At 43.5% G+C, this 24,432-nt stretch overlaps 3 protein-coding genes across 23 annotated transcripts in view; 2 read left to right on the forward strand and 1 right to left on the reverse strand.

Annotated features, from left to right (window-relative positions):
* Positions 1 to 24,432, reverse strand: part of caska (calcium/calmodulin-dependent serine protein kinase a) — a 207,718-nt gene that overhangs the window by 67,429 nt on the left and 115,857 nt on the right. For all 21 annotated transcript variants that reach the window (XM_033618126.2, XM_078174720.1, XM_033618122.2 and 18 more), the window contains exons 6-8: positions 9,378 to 9,480; positions 5,436 to 5,611; positions 2,343 to 2,465 (exon numbers count right to left, since the gene is read on the reverse strand). In XM_033618126.2, the coding sequence (XP_033474017.1) occupies positions 2,343 to 2,465; positions 5,436 to 5,611; positions 9,378 to 9,480 (402 nt within the window). The remainder of the gene's footprint in view (positions 1 to 2,342; positions 2,466 to 5,435; positions 5,612 to 9,377; positions 9,481 to 24,432) is intronic.
* Positions 11,492 to 15,594, forward strand: gpr34b (G protein-coupled receptor 34b). The gene is made up of 3 exons (XM_033618128.2): positions 11,492 to 11,801; positions 13,709 to 14,285; positions 14,376 to 15,594. Exons 2-3 carry the CDS (start codon positions 13,732 to 13,734, stop codon positions 14,944 to 14,946), a joined length of 1,125 nt encoding a protein of 374 aa, XP_033474019.1. The 5' UTR covers positions 11,492 to 11,801; positions 13,709 to 13,731; the 3' UTR covers positions 14,947 to 15,594.
* LOC117251642 (putative G-protein coupled receptor 82) lies at positions 18,590 to 22,831 on the forward strand. Its single transcript, XM_078174723.1, has 4 exons — positions 18,590 to 18,742; positions 20,575 to 21,404; positions 22,226 to 22,366; positions 22,466 to 22,831. The coding sequence occupies exons 1-4, from the start codon at positions 18,718 to 18,720 to the stop codon at positions 22,703 to 22,705; spliced, it is 1,236 nt and encodes a 411-aa protein (XP_078030849.1). The 5' UTR covers positions 18,590 to 18,717; the 3' UTR covers positions 22,706 to 22,831.

A 24,432-nucleotide genomic window follows, 5' to 3' on the forward strand; every position in this document is an offset into this window, starting at 1 on the left:
GACACTATCACACATGAATAAAATAGGGCTCGCTGAATCCTCAAAAGTCTGTCAAACCAAATTTATACAATTCCGACTGTTTAGAGGCCAGAAATATTACAATACAATAGGTGAACATGTCATATTTGTTCTGTAGGCGAAATATGACAAACCTAAAATTTAGCCCAGCAATGGAACATTATTTAATCCCTTCCCAATGCGATAGCGTGACTTGGTGCCAAAGGATGTCTTAGATCTTCTAGTTTCATATGAGACCAGCTTTAAAACTTTAAGACAGTGATGTCGGCCAAATATGCAGGAGTACCTGGCTGAGTGTGAGGCTGCTTTCCCACCTGCCCTGTTTGGTTCAGTTCAATCGCACTCATGTTCATTTGCCCCCTCAGTGCGGTTCGTTTGGGCAGGTGTGAACACAGCAATCACACTCAGGTGTGCACCAAAACAACCGGACCGAGACCTTCTTGAAGAGGTGGTCTCAGTCCGGTTACAAACGAACTCTGGTGACTGCAGTCACATGACACATTGTTTGGGTTAAACATGAGCATGTTACAGTCCTGGAGGATTATTAATGTGCACCTCCTCCTGTACTGCCTTAATATGCACATTCAGCACATCCAATGCATCAAAACATTGTTTTCTAGTTGGAGCTGCGTCTCGTTTTCAAACTGTATGGTTTGACTAAAATGAACAATGACAGCAATATAGTCCACGATGAGCAGCGCTAAAATCAACCTGCGTAGTTGTCCCTCCATTGTGACATTAGAAAGTGTCACATTTATCTTGCAAGTGTACTCTTCTTTAACGTTTGCTTTACTTCCTGGATTTTTCCCACATGGAAATTCTGACCAATCAAGAGCAGCTTTCTCACACAAGCCATTTGATCTGGTCCTCTTGTAAATGCTGCCGTGAGAACATGAACCAACTCTAGGCAATTATACAACTTTGGAACAACATGAGTCCCTGATTCAGACCAAAGGAGACGACTCTAGGGCTGACAGCAGCCTAAGAGGTTTTTAGTAACAATAAGACTCAACTATGTTGCTGCATGTTTTCTGACACAACTTGCAGAAAACTGGTCTTAGAGGTATTCAGAAATTTGTGAGTATGGTATACCACTGGAAATTTTCCTCCACCATTACCACGAAACCTGCCCAGGTCAGTGGAACATGTGCTTTCATTGAAGACCACACCTCTATTATGTTGTAAAGCTTGGAGTTATGACTATAAAGTTACTTACACGCATGTTTATAAAAGTATTTTTACGATCACAACAACAAATCACTTTAACCAACACCAGCAAAAACACACATTATGAAGAGTTTTTACTCACTGAGAAACAAAATTCAGAGGCCAAATAATCCAGTTCTGGCTACCTGTGGCACTGAAGAACATCATTTCTCTGTAACAAGCACTGCCACAAATACGTATGGGTGTAAACTGAGCACTGTGGTTGATGTCAGTAGGTCTAAGTGGTGACACTGCTGTATAATATGCAGACTACCAGGACATGAACCCATTTCCTCTTTTCGGGCAGCAGCTTTTTGACTGATGAATTCATGGGTATGTTGGTATTGCAGTAACTCTGCATTGCTGTATGTCCTGTGATGCTGCTTTCAGACAGTTGTGGTATTTCATCAGGGGCAAGTAGAAGTCAACACTCGAGTCTCATTACGCTGCTTCGGCTGGACCCCACTAACAGAAGTAGATCCGTCTAAACTTTCTGCAGTTGAGTAAGAGACTAAAATGCAGCATTGTGAGCAGGGATGTCCCTTAAAATGTGGAGATGTGAATGATGTGTCATACAGCCCCCAGACAGACTGCAAGTGTCTCAGTTGAATTGTCATCTTTAAGTGCCCCTCCATCACTGTCCAGAAGACGACACAATAAAAGCTTGTGCTGACAACACATGACAAGCGGTAACACCACTGTGCCGCTGCTCACTGTCACTGTTTTCCTGTGCGAAGAGCTGTGGCACCCGAGCGACTGATCATTACGTGATGGCTTTAGGCTACATGGGTTTACTATTCTGCTCTCGATTCAGTCTAAAACTTTAACAAAAGTCAAAACTTTGGATGCACGTCTCAGAGAATACCCACGCACCAGAGCAGGTGATATGTCATCAGATATATGAGTGGATGTTTGCCATGTTGCAGGCAGACATGAGGTGATGTAACATGGTTAACATTGACAGTGCAGCTGAAAACAGTCTTTGGTGATGGTGCATTCAGGTTCTCGTGATGTGTCAAAAACCCAGAGGAGTCAAACTATTGTATTAATCTGTCAAATCAGATTCGACACCGAAGAGCATGAACATGATGATAAAGTGTAAGTGAACGCTGCATTACCTTCAGCCAGGGGTGGTTAAGAGCCTCGTAGACGGTGATCCTCTCAGCAGGGTCCAGCATCAGCATGCGCCTCACCAGATCCTTAGCGCTCTCTGAGATTTGGCCCCATTGGCGCGGATTCATCTACACACACACAAATACACACAGACTTTTCAGGAATATAGCATTTTTCTAGGGCTGTCCTTTGGTTGCGACACAAGTATCTAATTCTAATCATCCACATATACCTGGTCTCTGTGCTGTGGTGCTTCATGCTGACACTATTTCAGCTACACATGATTTTAATTAACATTAAAAATGAGGTTATAACTACAGAGGATGTTGGCTGCGATAATGTCTGTTTATAGAGCATAAAAAAGGGAATGATTCATGTACTATAGATAGTGATAGTAAGAAAAGAGTGACACACAAAGGTCACAGATTCACTGTGTGCACTTTAAAGGCCCAGACACACCAAATTGACATCAAAGAACTAGTGGTGTTGAAGGCTGACTATTGTGTCACCTCACATTGCCTGTGTCTCGGCCAAAAAGTCGCATATGAACACACCTCAAGGACTACATTCAGTGGCCAACCTGCACATATGTTCCGCACCTGCGTAAGAGGAAGTAACTCTCCACTCCAGCAAGTGGCGGTGGTTTATATTCGTCATTCAAAAAGGGAAACCACAAGACCAGCTGGATGGATTCAAGATGCTAGTTAGCCAGTTAGCATATTAACAACACAACCCAGAGTTGAAAGAATAAAGCATATTTACTGTGCGCTAGCAAACAATAATATAAACCATCATAACACGTTTCTGCTAAAGAGCTCAATGCCTAATATAACAAGTTTGTTGCAATCTCACCCCTCTTAACTTAAGTTCTTTGTTTGCTTTCCTCACTTCATTCACATCAGGCTCCTACATCTACGACACAGATTCAACATTCTGAATCCACCAAATAAAGGGACAACATGGGTCAACGATGAGGGACACATCACAAACCAGGGCGAAAGACACACACCGATGGCCCAATGTTGACTAACAGCCGACCATCTGCTTGTTGTGTCAGGGTCTTATGACGCTCGAGCCTCAATGTCCCCTACTTCACAGATAATTCCAGTTTACTCAGGTTACATTTCTGTAGTCTCAGCCATTGTTCCTATTTGTAATAATAATGTCTTGGGAGTTGTTTCCTGATATCCGGGAGCTCAACTATGAAGAAACCCAAAGACGGTATAAAAGAAGTGGACATATCCTTCCAATCTGAAAAGTGAAGCCAATGCTGAAGTGCTTTAGAATTGCATTCTTCCTAATGGCCAGCAGGGGGCGACTCCACTGGTTGCTAAACCAAGTGTGATTGCACAGAAGTCAATGAGAAAATGAACCTACTTTTCACTGTACTTACTACTTCAGTAAATATTTTCCTAATGAGTTTATGGTCCCAATCTCTAGTTTCAAGTCTCTTCAATAGAGCACAACGTTCATTTAGTAAATTATGATCTAATTAAGAGTAAAATAGACCATAAAGAAGGGAATGCTTTATGCACGTCAGTGAATGAAATCCCTCTGATCGGCAACTCAGTGAGGAGAAGAGAAACGGAAGTGAGGAAAGTAAACAACTTAAGTCAAGAGGGCGTGAGATCAAAAGAATCCAATCATGTGAGGTAATATTTTTTTTGCCATTGAGCTCTTCAGCAGAAACAGTTCTTAATTGTTTGTGTTCTTGTTTGCTAGCACATGGTTAATTTAATTTGTTCTTTCAACATCGAGTTGTGTTGTTAATGTGCTAACTGGCTAACTAGTATCTTGAATCTGTCCTGTTGGTCTTCCTGTTTCCCTTTTAGAGTGACTAAAACAGACTTCCCCCACCACCTGCTATTTCCTCTCAGGCAGGTGCAGAACATACGTGCCAGTTGGCCTTTGGCTAGTTTTTGCGGTGTGCTCAATGAAACTTTTAAGCTGAGACACAGGCGATGTGAGGCGATGCAACAACGGCCTTCGTGTGTCTGGGCCTTTAGGGGGTGGCGAGGATATCCTCCCCGCTCCACTGTCTTGTCCAAATTTGGTCACTTCTAGCTTCAAAAATCCAAAATAGCAATGATCAAAATGCCAAACTCAGGGCTTCAAAACAGGAGTCCACAGAGTAATGGGTGACATCATGGTGGCTACGTCCACTTTTATCCAGTTTATGGTAAAAACAGAATTATCTAAACCACTTTTTTTTTGTGAGTAAAAACAAAAGACAGCGCACCCAAAACCTCAGCAGTAAAGCTGCATTCACACAACACTGGCATGACAGGAAGCTGGAAGTGCTCCCTTGTGCTAAATTTTCAGTCACACCAAATAAAATGCCTAAAACAGCTACTTTTGTTATGTATTTGTAGCAGTTTGTTACCAAATGACACCAGATACAAAAAGTGTTTAGCTTTAAAATATTAGCTGAATCAGTTGTATGTCGGATTTATTCTGATGTAACTGCCAGCAGCGTTGCATTTGTAGCCGTTCTGCCAACAGTTTGTTGACCTGAATGTAGATCTTTTCACCAAGTGGGAGATATGAACACTGTAGGAAATTCCTGCGAATGTTTTGTCCCACTTGGCAGCTTGTAATTATGGTAAAACCAAATGACGTGTCCTTCATTGTAAAGGGGAAATGTTCTGTGTCTACAACTGCATCAAGTGTTGTATTTAGAACCAGGAAACTGATGTTCACAACCAGCAGTCTGTGTAAAACATCATACTGTTCACCTTGTTTTCTCTGCCAGATGAGTTGGACTTATCGGGGAGTTTGTTTAAATCCTGTCTATTTTACAATGTTCCCAGATCTCAGTCCATTACTCAGAGAGCACAATGTTCTGTTACATACAGGAACTACAACCAAAACTATGACTGTAACATAAAAGTTTATACTGGAACAGAATTGTCTTTTAATGTGCCGACATCGACTAACGCTGAGCTGTACAGCTTTATAGGAAAAACATGCAAATCCAATTAAAGTGTGGGCTGTCCCTTTTTAGGTGGAGACTCTTGAGTTTAATGCTTGAAACCACACATTTAAAAACTTTTTATTGCCCTCAGAGACTGCGGAGGCTCTTTGAACGACCTCCTGACCTTGTATTTGCCCTTGCAGATGGCTTCGAACAGACGCTCCTTGGTGCCGTAGAAAGGCAGGCAGCCTGAGAGGAGGATGAAGAGGATGACTCCGCAGCCCCACACATCCACAGGTTTACCGTACGGCTCTCTCTTCACCACCTCTGGGGCCATGAAGTGCGGAGTTCCTACTCGACCTGGGGTCACAAAGACAGAGCGGTGTCGGTGTCAGATCATGAGTGTATAAACGTCTAGATGTTAACACACACACACACAAGTAATAATAATAATTTAAATGTTTGCAGCCTCTGAACGAGAAAACAGAAGTGTTTCTGTGTGCACTTTGTGAGGATATTTGTTTCCTAATTTGAATGCAGTGTTACACGAAAGAGGAAACAAACCTGTTGTGGCTTTGTTTCTTATTTCTCCACACCAGCTGAACGACGACAGTTTTCACACCCAGTTTCAAAACACAACTTCAATTCCTGGTTGTGAAAATGCAAAGTGAAGTGGACTTTTGCTGCTTTCCTTTGTAAAAGGTCACAACCATGATTTTCTTTCTGAGTCAAGAGTTATTTTGATCTTCAGGTCTTTATGGTGTGCCTGAACTTGCATGCGAGCCGCTGCTCAGTCCCATTAGGAGTACTCAATACATTTCTCTGTACCAACTGTAATCACTGGGTAACTTAAGAGTGCTGAGGATGGGACGATATACAATTTTACTGCAGATTTAAAAACAGTCACGATAAGTTGACTGTGGGGAATTTCCATTATCGGGCTAATCGTGAATATTGTGTCCAGCAGCATCCAAAGGGAAAGCTGGACAATGGACAATAAAAGAGGTCTTTAATGATCTTAAATCTTAATAGATCTTAATCAAACATCGACTTATTTCATATTGAAGATATTGGCCTCTAGTTTCCCGGCGCGGCGCAGGGTGGCGCAGGGTGGCGAACCCCGCGCAGAGCTAGTTTCAAGCAGCGCAACCTGAGGCGCGCTCAGTTTGGTAGTTTGGCAGACCGAGGTGCGCTGAGATGGGTGTGGCGGCGCAGCAGGGGGAGGTGTCGACAGATCCAGCTTGGTGCAGTGACAGTTTCGTGCCAAAAGGCTTCACCGAAGGTGCGCTAAAAGCTCGCCAACTGCAACCAGGTCTACTGTCAGCGCGGGCGGAGCGCAGCCGGTGTAGTGGCAGTTTGGCTGACTGGCGGACAATGCGCACACGGAGGCAGGTTTCCAGAATGTCAGGCACATTAACGATGCAATAAATACCCACAAAACCACTATTCAATGCAACTATCTGCAATCAGCACATAAATGTATCTCTATATCGACTGTCCCGTCACATCTGATGTCAGATCAAAGGGGATTGGCACTGTTTGGCACGTTTGGCACGCGTAATGGAAACCCAACCTGATTTGATTAACACAGCTGCGAACTAATGAGTTCACATCCCTCTCAGCCAACCACAAACAGCCACAGCATCAGATAGGGAGTATATATTCAGCATCTGTCATCTTAGGAAAGTCAAAAGAAAAGAAACAGAGTGAGACTGCGAGAGAGAAAGAGAGCGCGCGCACGAGAGAAAGGCAACATTGATTTACAGTTGTGGTGACCTCCTCCCAGGCTGCCTTTGCATCATCAGCCCGTGGAGGTCTGCTGGCAGTTCTGTATATTCGGACACTGCCAGCTTGGACCTCCCGGACCAAAACATCAGTTTCCTCCTAGGAGAAGTTTGGCCGTCTGACGCTGCTGCTCTCTTCTGCCATGGCGAATTGAGTAAACTCTCATTACGCCTTCGCGCGGCGCATTTAAGGGTGAGGAGAGGGGCTCATTTGATTGGTGTGATGTGTGTAAAACCCACTCCACGCCTTCTCTCCTCCCTCTTTCCGACTTGCGCTGGTAGGAGGGATGGAGGTGGGAAGGAGGAGTAGCTGCTGCAGCGCGCACAGTGTGCCAAACTTGCAAAATCCGCCTGGCCACACCCAGTTGCCGAAGCGCAGGTGCGCTGCACCCCCGCCTCGCCCGGTCTGTGAAACTAGAGGCCATAATGTCAGTTCAAATGGCTGGAGGCGTGTGTCCTATCCGTGATGTGAGAAAAACAATTGTGTCTTAACCAGAGGTGAGGTAATGTGAGTTTGGACAGTTAAGTCATTTGTTATCACCACATCTGGACTCATAAAAGAGAAACATCTCCCACTTTGTGAGTGCAGAACAAACTTAACAGAATGATGTAACAGATGCTGAATGTTGTGAAGGAACAGACGGCTTAAATCCCTAACGCTTTATGTGATAGCTAACACTGAATGGGAAAAAAGTTACATTAATGTTTGTACAATATACTATATGATGTTCTCAGTCAGTGGCGGAGCAACATCCTTATATCGTTAAATATTACTTTATTTATTCTTTAATCAGCTCAGCTGTGTCAAAAATGTTGTGATGGAAACAATACAACAACAGAAAACATTAAAGCCATCAGGTGAGAAAGCTCATCAAATATGTTGTTGTAATGTCAGCAACTGGTGCTGGTATGTTCTATTCAGTCCTGTTTTTATCTTTATTTCTTTACATTTTGTCAGATTGGCTCCATTAAAAGTATGCTGAATTTGCTGTCTGCAGCTCCTGTTCAGATCCCATCTCCTCCACAAGATTGCTATGGAGACACAGTGCTTGTGTCTCGGTACTGGCGCCCCTTTGCCACACATGACCACAAACTGCTCTGTACAACACCATTGTGTCTCGGTACTGGCGCCCCTTTGCCACACATGACCACAAACTGCTCTGTACAACACCATCCGATACCTCCAAGGCTGCCTGGATCGAGGCAAGATGGAGGGACCAGTGGAAGTCAGCAGAACCATCAAGGCTCCACCTGCCCCGAAAGCAATGGAAAACCCTAATCGCCTGAGGAAAGACGCAGGACGCTTCGGGGCAGCATTGCAAAAATGGGGTCTCGTGGACACCCTGGACAATGAAACACTGGACTGGCTTGCCTCAACGGAGCTGAAGGTCTCAGGACATACGCCAGAAGAAGAGGATTGTACCCATGGATGTACGGACAACTATCACAGCGCATCTTTTTACTAAGATTTCCTAACAGATTTATGGAGGTTTCTTCACGTTGGACACCAGAGACAATGATATCCTGGAGAAGTAGAAGTCACATTGAATAATACATACATATACATTTATACGTGTGTGTGTTTCACGTGTGATTTTTAACTCTAATTCCCCTCATGCAGTGTCTTCCTCTGCACCCCCTTGGGAGGTTCTAGGCTTTCTCTTTCTGAGTGTCTATTTCAGACCATATCCTGTCATTTCCCAGTGGTTAAAATTAGTTAAACTACTGAGGAGCACAGTGGATATTTTATTCCCCACCTACCTCTGTAATGTTAATCCCATTCTGGTGGGAGCTTCAGACACTTTTTATTTCTTTATTTAGCTTTAATTAAACCTGAAAGGTCCCATTAAGATACAATATGTCCTTTGCCAGGGAGTCCAGGTAAAGATGGGCAGCAAATATTACAAACTTTCAAATTCATGTACAAATGGGGACTGACAACACTACAGGAATCAGGCACTAAAAAGAATCAAATAATGGCACTTGTTAAACGCAGCAACACTACTCTGTAAAAACTGATTTTATAATACTTTTAAAAATGTCAGGAGAGGGTAAAATTTCCAGATTTAGTGTACCGTGCAGCTCATTCCAGGCTTGCAGGGCGTGAAAGGAAAAGGTGGATTTATCCAGCTGTGTTCGGGCAGTAAGGACCACAAGGAGAATTTTTTCCGATGACCTTGTGTCATAAATTAAATATGGTCAAAAACTTGTTTGACCCAGTTTGAAAAATGAAAAGTATCACTAGAGATACATTTCCTACACAAACACTGGTGAGAATTAAAATGTCAGTGATATTTTAATGACTATTCATGTTCATAGTGTGTGTGGTTGTGTTACTGTACCTCCTGCCACCAGTCCCGACTCTCCGAGCTGGATGGCGACTCCGAAACCCCCCAGCTTCACCGGAGCCGAGTTCTCTTTGGACGCCAGCAGCACACAGTGAGGCTGAGAACCAGATAAGAGAGGAGAGAAGATAAGACACATGATTTGATGCTTGTGTTTTGCTAATTAAAGAGCAACACCCTCCTATAAATAAAAATGAAAATGTAAAAAATTGCATGTGCGAGACACACCCAAACCCCCGAAAACATCACTCACCACGACCTCACACAAATAAGCCACACTGAAGGAGGATCACAGAACGAGAGGAGTGAAATACATTTAAGGTTTTGCTTCGGCATCTCGAGCACAGTGTCAGTTTGTTTTAGTCGCAATTTAGTAATTTCAAACCTTTTGCTGAGTTTGTTTTTAACCAAGATGTTTCCAACGTGACAGAGAATTAAAAGAAATGAAAATACAGCCACTGCTTGAGGAGAAATTAACTAACGTGCAAATTAAAGTTTTGTTAGACACACTGGTGAGGAGGGAAAACGTTAAAATGCTGCAGTGTCGCATTATTCCTGAAGGACGGATCAATATTTATTTTCCCAGGATGAAGTAACCCAACCATGACTTTTCTGGTTCGCCTAAAGTTAAAGCAGCTTCTTCCATCCTTTCACATACTCTCCGCTGCTTTGAAGCTCATTTTATGTACAACATCTGTGGTTACGAGCAGTTTCTCATGCCTCAAAACATGTGCTGCATGTGCATCTACTGTATACTGTATATACGTCTTTGTGTATGACTTTGATTGTATCACGCAACCATCCTCTGCAGGTGGAGCGGGCTGACGAGAAAGATAGATTTGCATAAGGACTTCTCATCCATGTTCACCTAAAACTGCTGGTTAGTGTCAATTAATATAAAGATTTAACATGTTAAACTAGAAGTACCACCTTGTGGTTGTGTGCCTCCGTGAACCAGTCAAGTTGCAGTTACAGTTTACATCCATGTCTGTGAAAAGTCTATCCCAGACTATGGGGCGAGAGGCAGGGTTCACCCTGGACAGGTCACCAGACTATCACAGGGCTGACACATAGAGACAGACAACCATTCACACTCACATTCACACCGCACGCGGAGAAAACCTACGCTGACACGGGAAGAACATGCAAACTCCGCACAGAGGGGCTCCCCCCACCCAGGCTTTAAACCAGGAACCCTCTGTGAGGCAACAATGCTAATCACTGCACCAACTTCACTGTTAAGTACAATTGGACATTGGTGAAAATTTTTGAGAAATTCCCCTGAGGCGTTCTCGACATATTGTGCTCACAAGAATGACACGGACGAGGTCACAGTGACCTTTACCTTTGACCAACAAATTTGAGTCCTTGTTGACTCAAAGTGGACATTTGTGCCATTTTACAGAAATTCCCTCAAGGTGGATGGACAACCCAAAAACATAATGCCTCAGACCACGGCTGTCGCCAGCGCGGTGGCATAAAGTCTCCATGTAACAGCACTCAGTTATCCTACTCATTTGTTTCTCTTATGTAAACCGGTCGAATGAAAACAGTAAGAGGACACTCACTATTAAAACCTTCACCTCTTGTCTGGTTTATTCACCCCATGTGTAAATCTAACTTTGTGGCTGTTAATAATGCTCCTGCTCTGGCGAAGATTTCATAACATGATGACATGATTATCATTCAGAGCAGGTGTGTGGTTCCACATTTAGCTGCAGAGGTTGACAGTAGTGAATGTCTGCTGGGTGGCAGTTTAAACCTGGCCTTCCTTCACTCTGAAGGCTGCTTTAATTATCATGAAGACATACACTGGTATTTTGGGAGCCTTTTTCTTTCACAGTTGGCTACACTCAGTGGATACCTCCATATTATAATCAGAGCCCAAAGTGGAAAAGCATATTGTGTATATACAAGTGAAGCATGCTCTGTGATCCCACGGCTTGCCCTCATGTGTGTAATCAGAAGGTCTGCGCTAAGCCCTGCCCTGTCTTTCTCTCTATCTCAGCCCAGGCTCTGCATAGCGGCTGTGAGGAACGAGGGGGGTTGACCACAGCTTCAAGTTTTCACCATACGACATCACCACATTCTGCACTTCAGCATTTCTCTGTAGACTTTCCACGGCACTGCTGGGGAGGGCACGCCTCGCTCACAGAGGAAACAAAAGACAGGCTCCACAGAGAACTGTTCTCATTTGAACTTAATATTTGAATAACAGCAGAGTTAAATACACAATGACAGAAGGAAAGGATCTTGAAACGTGTGAGTCTCTTCAGGACAGCGAATTTTGGATAGCCTTTCCGACAGAGTAAGCTGGAGGGGAATATACCGGAGTGAGTGAAAAGGACCGCAAAAAGCACAAGTGATACTCTCCAGCTCAGAGTGTGTGCACAAGTGTTTTTAATGCACTTCAATGCCTGGGTGAGTACTCTGACAAGTTTTACTTTTAAGTATTATCAACATATCTTAGTTTGTTATCCTGGCTGCAAGATAAGGGCTGCGTGCTGCAGGGTAAGCACGCTGATCTTCTGATACAGGCTGACTGAGTGTGTACCTCTGGTTGCTCAACTGTCTGGGTGTTACAAAACTAGAATTCGTGAGTTTGAGGCTTCTGTAAACTCATCTCTTTTACATAATTCATAGATGAGATAGGACAGAAAATTAAAACCCATACAGAGTTATCAATGCTGTTCTTTCTGTCGGTCAGCTGGTGTTTTATGTGGTTATTAAGGGCAGGATTAATGCTGATTTAGGACTAATCCTTACAGCTGGACCAAACAAACCTGCACTAATCAGTCCAAAACTTCCTCTCTCTTTCTTTCACAGTTCTTTTTAGAGAGTTCCACAAATCAATTTGCAAAGAGAACACCCACTACCACCTGCTGCCACTCAGTGACGTTAAACTGACTCTACTTTATAGAGGAATGTACAACATGGTATCCATGTTTATCAAAGGATACACTATGAAAGACTTTAGTTGATACAAAGCACTCAGTGATGGAAAGTGAAATTGGGAAATGAAAAGCTTTGGTCACAATGAGAGGTTAAACAGGAACAGCGCATCCAGGCCTGGAATTTAAAAACACCACATCGAGGTGTGTCAAAGGTCAAAACATAATGATTTCCATATTTATTCCTGTATTTGTGTGGAGGATTCAACAAAGAATTTCCAAGATCAGCTGAAGTATGGAGTTTCATTTTGGCATCACTCAGCAAAAATCCCGTATTAAACTTTGAACTTTGATTAAAGTCCTCTTGGCTCTGTCTTCAGAGCCTGTGACGAAAGGCTTTGGCCAGTCACAGGTCATTTCAGAGGGAGGGCGTTCCAGCTGGCTGTTCTACAAATACAGATGCTTGTGAACGTCCCTTCAGATGGTGAAAGCCTGATTCGATGGTGGAGAATCCTGCAGAGAAAGTTGTTTTTTCCAATATTGGCAACAACTGCCAACACTGCAAAGCAACTCAAAGAAGGAGTACGACCCGATCAAGAAGAGAGTCTAAGAGAAAACGTTGCAAATAGTTTAGCTTTCTGCTAACCAAAGCTAAAGGCTCACAGCTGCAGCCTTAAGTTCACGTTTATGTAGCTCGTATTAGCTAGAGCTTCAAATCACAGCGTGTCTTCCGCCTCACTACTCGCCACTACCTCACCAGGAGGAGAGCAGGCAGCAGCTCTGGAGACAGACCCCAAGTCAAGCGTTGCAGCAAACCAAATCCAGCCAGCACAAATCCCAGCTCTAGGGGAACGGACAGCCCGAACCCTCTGTCGAACCAGCAAACTTTATGTTGCTGCCATTACAGGTTAGACCTGGCGTTACCTCTGGCCACCAGCCTGCTATGATATCCAGCACTGGCCAAATTGGAGTCATTACAGCTGCAGACTGAAGCTCTGGAGCTGCTGCCAGCTCTCTTTTAGGGAAGCAGTCCACAGTGGCGGGGAGTGAGGTGAAGGGACGGTGGGGTGGCTAGCTAGCTAACTATCATTTGTGGTCTGATTAAGAGAAAAAGAGTGGGGCAAGAAGGGGCTGAGAGAATGAGCTGCCGACAACTCTACAATAAAATAAGATTAAATAAATCAATTCATGGGAAACACTGGGTTACTGTTTGAAGCATGTGTATATGCCTGTGGTCGTCTGATGGGAGGGGCTAAGGACAAAGAGGGGAGAGCTGCAGGAGGAGGGTGTAGTTTCAAATCCTGCATTTTTTTAATGCCTTCTCCAGATTTCTGCCCACAGTCCAAAACTTTCTCATGAGAAGGATAGAAACAAAAAACAAACCTCAAAACACACTACAGTTAATCTAAAAATATTTGCCTTCTTCCCATTTGACAGGACTGAGGATCACAAAAGCCATCATGACACAAAACATCTCCACCACGTCTGCCACAACCACCTTCGAGACTCCAAACAGCTCCCTCTTGAACTTCACCACAACCCCAGAATCCTGTTTGGATTACGAAGCTCTGCAGATCCCGCTGGCGGTGCTCTACACTGTCATCTTCGTCCTGGGTCTAGTTGGGAACCTGGTGGCTCTGTGGGTTTTCTTCTGTGTTCACTCGAAGAAGAACTCAGTGCGGGTGTTCCTCATGAACATAGCTTTTGCGGACCTGCTGCTGGTGGTGTGTCTGCCGTTCAGGATACTCTATCACAGCCAAGGGAACGAGTGGAATCTGGCTCCCACTCTGTGTAAAGTTGTGGGCAACCTCTTCTACATGAACATGTACATCAGTGTCACGCTGCTGGGGTTGATCAGTGTGGATCGCTACCTGAAGATCCATCGAGGTGCTGGGGTGCAGCACAGATTGAGGTCCACGAGGTGGAGCACCGCCCTCTGCGCTCTCGTCTGGATTGCGGCCTTCTCTTTGACTTTGGTGCTCCTGATGTCAAAGAATCACCCAGAGGGGAAGAGGTTGGTGGTTATCTAATTATTGAGTCTTATTGTTTTGGTCCCAGCATGTGTGATATGAGCACTCCAAGCTGATATGTTTGCTGTTTCCAGGTGTTTCCACTACAAGCCGCTCCACAATGCAAAGTGGAAAGCCTACATCAACATCTTTTTGCTGGTTCTCTTCTGGCTCGTCTTCATCTCTCTGGTGGTGTCTTATGGAAAGATTGCCCTCAAGCTTCTGAGGACATCACAAGAGAAACCAGACCTGCCCAACGCGTCCCGCTACACACGAACCGCCAAGAAGTCCTTCTTCATTCTCTTCCTCTTCACCATTTGTTTTGTCCCCTATCACATGGTCAGGGTGTTTTACATCAAAACCCAGATTACAGAAACATCGTGTTTCTCACAGAACGTGGCGGACAAAGCCAACGAGGTGGCTTTGCTGTTCTCAGCTCTCAACAGCTGCCTGGATCCTGTTATGTACTTCCTGTTGTCCTCTTCGGTGAGGAAGGAGGTGCTGCGCTTGGTGGGCAATATGTTTTGTCTGCGAGATCCTGGTGGAGTCAGCGGGAGCAGCTCCACGGCGGAGCTAGATGGTAAGAACATGAGGACTGACAGAGGACAGACAAACGTCAGCTTTACTAGCCATTTGAAGGAGAAGACAGTTATTGAATCCAGCTAAGGGATGTAGAGGAACTCTGAGACACTGAGCCTCCATCTTTTACGAAGTAAACATGATGGGAGCCAAACTGGCGAGGGAACAGTAGCAGCGGCAAGGAGCGTGAGGCTAACTCAACATGTATGGCCATCTGTGCTGTTGCCTGAGTTGTCAATGGAACTTATCTTAATGGAGTATTCTGAACTATACATCTTGTCATCTACAGTGAACAAATGTACCTGTTATATATATAAAAAAAGAATTACCTGCTTACGTTTTCTACAAACCAGTCAAGTTGTGGTAACCGTTTACATCCATGTCTGTCCAGACTCATATGTAACCATGACAGTTGCAAATGCTTCTAATATGGATGTGGCAGCAAAGAAGCAACAAATTCTAAAACATAGACGCTTCACACATCTTCAGCCCGGCAGCACAAAAGATCTATTCATTCACTGTGGTTTCAGGATGGACATTAAAGATTAGTGTCACCAATTCAGTATCTGACCAAATGCCTCCCCTTCTGTACCTAAAATATGACGTTAAATGATGGGTAGAAATGTGTTATTGCAGTGCATTATGATGTCATATTGAAGTTGACCTTTTGGATATGAAATGTCATCTCTTTATCATGTTTGTCCTATTAAACATTTGTGTTAAATTTTGTCAAAATCAGCTTATGAATTCTTGAGTTATGGCCAAAAACATATTATGTGGGGCCACAGTGACTTTTGATCTTCGACCACCAAATTCTGATCAGTTTGTTCTTGAGTCCAAGTGGACATTTGTGCCAAATTTGAGGAAATTCCCTCAAGGTCTCTGAGATATCACGTTCACAAATGTGAGATTGACACAAAGTCACACTGACCTTTGATATTCAACCACCAAACTCTAATCAGTTTATGTTGAGTCTAAGAAAACGTTTGGTCCAAATTTTACAACTTTTTTCTCAAGATGTCCTTATAATATTGCATCCATGAGAATCAGAGTGAGAAATTTGAAGAAATTCCCGCAAGTTGTTCTTGAGATATCAAGTACACAACAATGAGTTGCATCAGGTCACAGTGACCTTGACCTTTGACCTATGTTCACCAAAATCTAACCAGTTTATCGTTGAGTCCAAGTGGACATTTGTGCCAAATTTGAAGAAAGTCATTCAAGGTGTTCTTGAGATATCACATTCATGAGAAAGGGGCTAATGAACAACCAAAATACATAATGGCTCATGTCGAGGCATAAAAAATGGTGGAGCACCGTCAACCTCATGGTTTGATTATCCTGTCTGAGCTCAGAAAGTGAGCTCGGCTGTGGCTCAGAAGGTAGAGCGGGCCATCCACTAATCAGGAGATTGGTGGTTTGATCCTCAGTCTGCATGTCGAAGTGTCCTTGAGCAAGATACTGAGCCCCACATTTCTCCCAATGGCTGTTTCATCAGTGTGTGAGTGTGTTAAAAAAGTAGCAGGTGGCACCTTGTGTGTAAATGTGTGTGTGAATGGGTGAATGTGACTTTGAAGACTGGAAAGCCGCTATACAAGTGCAGGTCCATTTCCCATTCACAAAATTTCTGACATTAGGTATATGAACTTACTGATGGTGTCGTTTTACAAAAACCTGCCGTGTTAATATTGTGTCATACTGCCTAACCACTTCCCTTTAGCTGAAGCAACAACCCTCTAAAAAGCAACATGGTGAGATCAGAGTTGGTGGATAACTGTTGTGTTGTGTTGCCACCTGTTGTGTACAGGTGGAGACATTAAAGGGACTGGATGAAGGCAGAGCTGCATTTTGTCCTGCAGCCGAATTTACAACACAGTTTCAATATGGCCTCATATATTAGTGGCTATGAAGGCAAGGCTGCAGAACATTTGGGGCTTTGGTGTACTGTATATATATTTATTGGTTATTTGATTCCACTGATCTTGCAGAGACATACTTTTCAATCATGTATTAAAGCAAATGTAACATTTGCTATTGATGGGTTTGGAGTTATCTAACACGACAAGTGTATAATGTCTACAAGTGGGGTTGTAGGGCAACAGCAATTAAACGTTTGTTCTACCAACAACAATCCTTCCATTTGCATCCTTTCAAGGGTCATTCTGACTTTAAATAATTTAAATTCTGTAATACAGTGACACCATGGAATCGCAATATTTTCTGAGACATTTATCATAAAAATCTCATACCCTTACAAACCTATCTACAAGGCACAAGTCAAGTCTGCTCAATGATTGGACAAGATCGCAACAGAGATATGTAGAGGACACCAAGACTCCGAGCATGATACAGAATTTCTGATAAACAGAGTGGACGCTGAATGTGACGTCTTTTCACGAACACACACAACCTAATAAGAGTTCAACTGACATGAATGCCTCACAGTGTATGAAGATATTTAAACTTCATGAACAATTTAGTGCTACATTTTGTTTTAACACAGTGAAAAACACCAGTCTTTGTACAGAGACTGTCTGACTTTCATTGTGTCTAATCTGTTGTACTTTTTTCTTTTCATTATTATCATTCTGAATTTGTTTCCAGAGCAACACAGTAACCAACGGGAACACACATATGACATAGCACGAGAAAAAAGGGGGAACTGGACTAAAACGAAACAAACAAAACAAAAAACAAAGGGCAAAAGTCCATATTTATTTTTACCACTGTGTTAATGTGATGTAACCAGGAGTTAAGAGATAAAGCAGTGACCACTATTATAAAACTGGTGACCCTCCTACTTTACTCAGATCTGAGGTCAAATAAATCCGAGGACACAATGGACCAAGACGTGACCCTGCAGACAATCAGAGTGCCATTTTTCATTCAGACAAATCCGAAGGAAAAGACGATGCGGACGACATCAAAGCCTGAACTTTCACAACAAATTATGATGATCACAAGCGTACAGAGAACCCAGAGGACCTTTTACTGAGATGAAAGCACGCTGAGGCTTTACCAATAGAAAACCACTCTTTGTTAATGTCACAGCTCTTTTTTTTTATAAGTAAAAAACATGTCCTCCTACTGAGGACTGTGTCCAGACTTTATACTGTGCTTACTTACTTTCAAAGCACATATCACTGTGGTTAGTTATACAGATAAATGTGTTGTAAGATGCTACAGATTCTGCAGAGTGACCAGAGGAAAGAGAAATTTCCGCCCACAGCCGACTCTCTTTGCTGCTCAGCTACAACTAGAACAGCAGCGCCACCCCAAGGCTGAATGAATACAGACAGTGTGAGGAAATGTAACTGGATCACTGGGTATCACTTCTGTGTAGATGAGACTGAAGGAGGGAGACAGTGGACTTTAGTCCTACAGCGAAAAGCTGCTGAAAAGGAGTACAGGGTCTTCAAGTGGAGAGATGGAAACTCTGAATTCCAAATGTGAGGAAATAAAGAGCTAGGAAGAGTCACTATCAAGTTGGGCAACAGATCTGAATACATTACTTGAGGATGATTACAAAATGTGTCATAAGCTGAAGCATGGTGCTGTCAGCGTGCACCGCATTTCATCTAAGACTTCTTTAAATACACAACCACACAGCAGCACCATTTCTCACCCTCATTGTCTATTTTCTGTCAGTATGTCTTTCATCATCACATATGCTAATTGAGGAAGTCCGAACAAATATAGCGTGTGTGACACCAACACACCCACAAACAAGAGACCAGCTCTGAAATGTTTACCTCAACTCAATGAGAAGCAGGAAGTAAGAGAAAATCTTCATGTCAAGCTGGCTGGTGACTTCTGGCGTTACCTTCACCTGTACATGTTTAACTTGAGGGAGTGTTGATGTCTTTGGATGATCTCGTCACTGGTATGTATAACACCATCGGAGTCTGTGTGGGATGCTAATGTGGATATGTGCTCTCATTTGCAAGATGTTGAAGAAAATAAAATGACTAAAATGATACAGAAAATAACTCAATTTTTAAAAAGTAAAACACCTAGAGACTAAATTCCTGGAATATGTTGTAAGTTTTCTTCTCATGCTCTTGTGCAGAGACACAAGAACTATTATTAGGCAATGACTTCAGTAGAATTTTCCATGTACGTCAAATTAAAAGGAAGAGCCTGTACCTCCACTGCAATCATCACACTACAGACATGAAACTAGCTGATGAATATTGCTGATAAAGAGACAGCTCAGATATTTTGAAGTGTGGTTGCATGGGGTACTTACCCCAAAGTCAGTGTATTACCTGCAGTAGATGTCAGTCAGCACGCTCACAGTTCAGAGAAGCAGGCTGGAGTGTGATACAGAAGCTGAGCAATGTGCTGCTTTGAATGGGTCAGCAATGAAAAGTATTTTAGCCATGTAAAAAAATCAGTATCAATTTAAGGCTGCTGTCAGCCCTAGTGTCGTCTCCTTTGGTCTGAATCAGGGACTCCTGTTGTTCCAAAGTTGTATAATTACCTAGAGTTGGTTCATGTTCTCACGGCAGCATTTACAAGAGGACCAGATCAAATGCCTTGTGTGAGAAAGCTGCTCTTGATTGGTCAGAATTTCCATGTGGGAAAAATCCAGGAAGTAAAGCAAACGTTAAAGAAGAGTACACTTGCAAGATAAATGTGACACTTTCTAATGTCACAATGGGGGGACAACTACGCAGGTTGATTTTAGCGCTGCTCATCGTGGACTATATTGCTGTCATTGTTCATTTTAGTCAAACCATACAGTTTGAAAACGAGGCGCGGCTCCAACTAGAAAACAATGTTTTGATGCATTGGATGTGCTGAATGTGCATATTAAGGCAGTACAGGAGGAGGTGCACATTAATAATCCTCCAGGACTGTAACATGCTCATGTTTAACCCAAACAATGTGTCATGTGACTGCAGTTGCTTCACATCCAGGTCGGAACACCTTCTCACCACAAACCAACCGCACCAGAGTTCCTTTGGAACCAGACTGAGACCACCTCTTCAAGAAGGTCTCAGTCTGGTTGTTTTGGTGCCAACTTGAGTTCAATTTAAGGGAACCAAACAGGGCAGGTGTGAAAGCACCCAAGTGTACGCTATTTTGAGAGTATTTTCACTTCTGTACCTTTCCGTCAGACTGTCTATTTTGACAGGAAAGCCATTATTGTCTTCATTTCCCCACCTATGCTCTCGTCAAAGCCAGACTCCATTGACAAAAACAGTAATTCTAACTTGCTGAACACAGGAGCTGCTGGTCTGCGACTGCTTCGATCAGTTAGTTAGTTTGTGTTAAAGTGTGACTTTGATGAATCTGAACTAACCCTTTAAAACACCAAAGTCAAACAATAACACAAACTAACTAACTGATAGAGGCAGCGTGAGACCAGCAGCTCCCGAGTTCAGCAATGTTAAATCACCGTTTTTTTTAATAGAGTCTGGTTATGATGAAAGCAATAGATCATCTTTTCCTGCTGGAAATCACGGTCTGACATTAAGGTGAGGCAGTGGAAATACTCTTATTATAGTGTACACATGAACTGATATTGATTTTTTTTAAAGGTGGGACTTTTTTAGGTGCTAGAACATGTTTAGTTGCTGACCCCTTCATAGCAGTACATTGCATAGTTTCCGTGTCAGACTGCTCCTACAAACTGGGGATGTGCCGACTGTCCCTTTTCTGTGTTGTTAAAGTAGATTTTTTTCTCTTCCCACTTTTGTGTTCTTACAGATGAAATGGAGTACACGTCGGACACTCTTCCAATGGATAACGTTTCCCTCCCCTTCTCTGCTCTCTCCCTCTGCCCCACCACCGCCACACTCTTCTTCCTCCCCTCTGCCTACATGCTCCTCTTCCTCACCGCTCTCCCGGGCAACGCGCTGTCTTTGTGGGTGTTCCGGCGGTGCATCTCCTCCATCTCCCCCATCCATGTTTGTCTGTCCCACCTGAGTATCTCCAACCTGATGCTGTCCATTACCACACCCTTCCTCGCCGCCTACTACGCCTGGGGCTCAATCTGGTCACTGAGTGGCGCCTGGTGTCAGCTGGTCCTGCACGGTATCACCCCGGTGCTCCACATCAACATCTATATTAGCATGATGATCCTCACTTGGGTCGCCCTCAGTCGCTTCGCAGCCCTCATCCAGAACACTCACGCCTCCAGGCCGAGTGGCTGCACGAAACTGCTGCCAAACGCCTTCTTCTCCCATCTCAAAAGGACCTCCTTTGCCACCAGGGTGTGTGCCGGAGTGTGGGCAGTGACAGTAGGGTGCATAGTGCCAATTACAGTTTACTACTCAGTAAAAGAAGCTGTTAGCGTCAACGCTTCAGCAAGAAGTGGATGTGTGGAGGTGTGCTACAGCCCTGATGTGGAAATAGGGGGCAGTCTGTCTGCGACTTTCACCATCCCTGTTATCATCCTGTTCTTTCTGTTCTACCTGCTGGTGCTTCTCTCCTACGTGACTGTGTTAAGGCATATCAGACGCTCACGCCGCAGCACAACCGTCACCACCTCCGTCAGCCTGCTGGGTAGGGTGCTCCGAAACATTGTGGTCATCCAGGTAGCTATGAGTTACATCATACTCTGAAATAACAGCTTTAAAGGAACACTTCACCTCTCAAATGACCATCTGTGTGCCAGTTACTCACCTGTGTTGTGTTGGATTTGTGAAGAAAACTTTTGGTGGATGACAAAATACAAAAATGGAGAAAATTCTTGATGAATTGAAGTCATAGGGGTCCACGTTTAACAACAGCAAAACGATATCAAAACATCTGTTTATGAATTAAACTCGTGCATAATATTCCAAGTCTCATTTATCCAGCAGTATGCTCAGCACTTCCCAGACAGACAGACCCTTCCGAATATTTCCACACTGCTGATTTATTCCCGAGTTAATAACGTCATCTTTGCCTCAGCTGTTTGCCATGTGCCTGCTACAGACTTTCAAAATAAAACCGTAGGCTAAAGATGACGATATGGATCGATGTTTTCACTTTGCATCGATGATATTAGATCGTTGATCATTTAATCGATATATCGATACAGATCGATGGATCGTTACACCCCTTGTAAACAAATGTTTTGATATAGTTTTGCTGTTGTTTCACATGGACCCAAATGACTGAAGTTCATCAAGAATTTGCTAAGTTTTTTGAATTCTTCGTTTATCACTGAAGCATGCGAGAAAAACAGTTTTCTGAAACGTAACACAAGGTGAGTTACTGATAAACCAATGATCATTCGGGGGGTGCATTTGTCACCATGATTATTTCCTATCTCTTGGTTCAAACATAAATCATAAACCACTTCCACCCATATTTCACTCTGCTTTCCACAATCATAACCAGGACTGTCAGTCTTTTAACCAGCTCCTCTCAGGTTGTAATTTCAGTTTGTCTGCTGCCGTACCACATCTTCAAACCCATCTTCCTGTCTCGGACCCATGACCTACGTCAGCTGACATATTCACCTGGTCCCAACACCTGCAGCCACTGTCATCCACTCTCTTCCTTGATCGAGGTGGGTAAATATCACATTAATGCAAAAAAAAAAAAAAAAAGGAATTTGCACAGTTACACAGAAACTCATCATCCCGTACCCCCTCTTCTCATCCTCTAGCTGAAGAACTGCCTGTTTCTTCTGGCTGCACTGAGAGGTTCAACGGACCCTCTGATGTACTTCCTGTTAGACAAGACCTTCCGTCATCAAACCCTCAGACTTTTTGGGTATGACCAGAACAACGCTGGAAACCAACAGACGTGTTCGCAAACAGGAAGTACCACTAAGAGGACTGGGCAGCTGCAGGATGGAAATGTGGCCACCGCTACCGCAGACACAAGTCAAGGAAGTGTTTTGTAGGCGGCAAATGTTTCTTTTAAAAGCAGCCTGAAAATGTATAGTGTTCAGAAATATATGAATCGCAGTGTCTTCTTGTGATGTCACTCTGTCTTTTACAAAACCCAAAATAAAAAAATGAAACAATCCACAGGGAAAAAACAGTGTCATGTTCAAGTATACAAGGAAATGTTTGTAAAGCACTCGTCATGTGCAAGAGCAGGATATAAATATTTGATAGGAGTGTGTCATAAACCTTGTTCAGTAATTGCGTCTAAATTATTAAAGCGGCATTACAGAGTGAGCTGCTGTTTGTGCAGAAGGTGTGTGAGACTGCACTGGGAGAGTTTTTAAGAAAACAATGTTCTGTGAAGTGTGGCCCCTGCAGATGTGAGCGCCCCGAGGGGCCGGGGGTTTTCAAACTGAAGCAGACAGCCAAGAGGATCAGACACCGTCGAGTGTAACATACAAACAAACACACACAGGCCAGAGGAAAGACACGCAGCGCACATAAAGACGGAGAGGAGAGGATAATAATGAGTGATGTGCTGAGCTATGGGCGGCTGTCAGAGCCTCTGCTGCCTGTAATATACTGTAGCTGGAGGAAAACTATGAACTGGAAAAGTCCCATCTTTGGTGTCAGACGGAGGCGGACACAAACTGAGGCTTTGAAAATTAAAATAAAAAACACCTTTTTTGCATTTATGTCAAGTTATGACACACAGTGATAAATTTAGTCAGTGTGTCTTTTAAAATAATGATAGTCGGGTTGGGTACCAAACTCTGTGCTTTGAATGGTATTAAATGAACTGTGTCAGTGCTATGGACCACTGAGTCATATTAAATCCACCTGTGCCAAATATCGCTACCAGAAAGTGCTTCTAGGTGAGAATGTCGGGTTAAACAAGAAGCAGAAGTGCAAAGCACCCTGAAACCAGGAATCCAGCCATGGAGCTCCACAGAGCCGCCACAGTTCAATTTCAAACAATAGGTGGACACTCCGCTTGCCACTCCATCAGTCGCTCCCACGGCTGCTCTATCGCCTTCCCATTGAACCAAACTGTCGCTGTAGCTCCTATCTGCTGCGACGGTTTCAGTGTCTGGTCTGTTTTCAACAAATCAACCAGTCAATCAATTATTCATTTGTCACATGGGATTATACGAGGTACACCTCCAGTGAAATGTCATCTATCCTTTAACTTGTGCACTGTAATTTAGTCTTTGTGTCTCCTTACATAATTGGCTGCCGCTTTATAATTGTCCATGTTTCCAGTTGGTTCTGGTTGTAGAATGATTTAACTGTCCACACATCCCATCCTTAACATGATGGCCGCACGGATGCTCCTCTTCAACACGTACTAATGAACCTTCATTAATATAGGCCTATATTTTATCTCCAAGTGCACGTCACACACTGAGCGAGCCGCCTGTTAATGACGCTGTGGGCTAATGGGCATGTAGCTACTTCCATGTTTCAGATGATACGTCATGTTTGTAGTCGACCAATGAAGATGAGTTTACATATCACCTTGGGTTCGTCCTTCACCTTCTCAAAATGATCCCACACTTTGGATTTCCTGCCCGACATGTTATTAACTAGCCTGTGGAATAACCGCAGGTACCAGCCCTGGAGATTAACCTGACTCCTGTCTGACTGCTGAGCGTGGACACTTCCTGTGTCTGTCCTTTCAAAGTCACACATGGTCCAGTCATATAGGTTTGGATTTATTTTGACAAGGTGCAGCGCTTAA

This window comes from Epinephelus lanceolatus, chromosome 14 (genome assembly GCF_041903045.1).
Source record: "Epinephelus lanceolatus isolate andai-2023 chromosome 14, ASM4190304v1, whole genome shotgun sequence".
NCBI classification, from domain to species: domain Eukaryota; kingdom Metazoa; phylum Chordata; class Actinopteri; order Perciformes; family Serranidae; genus Epinephelus; species Epinephelus lanceolatus.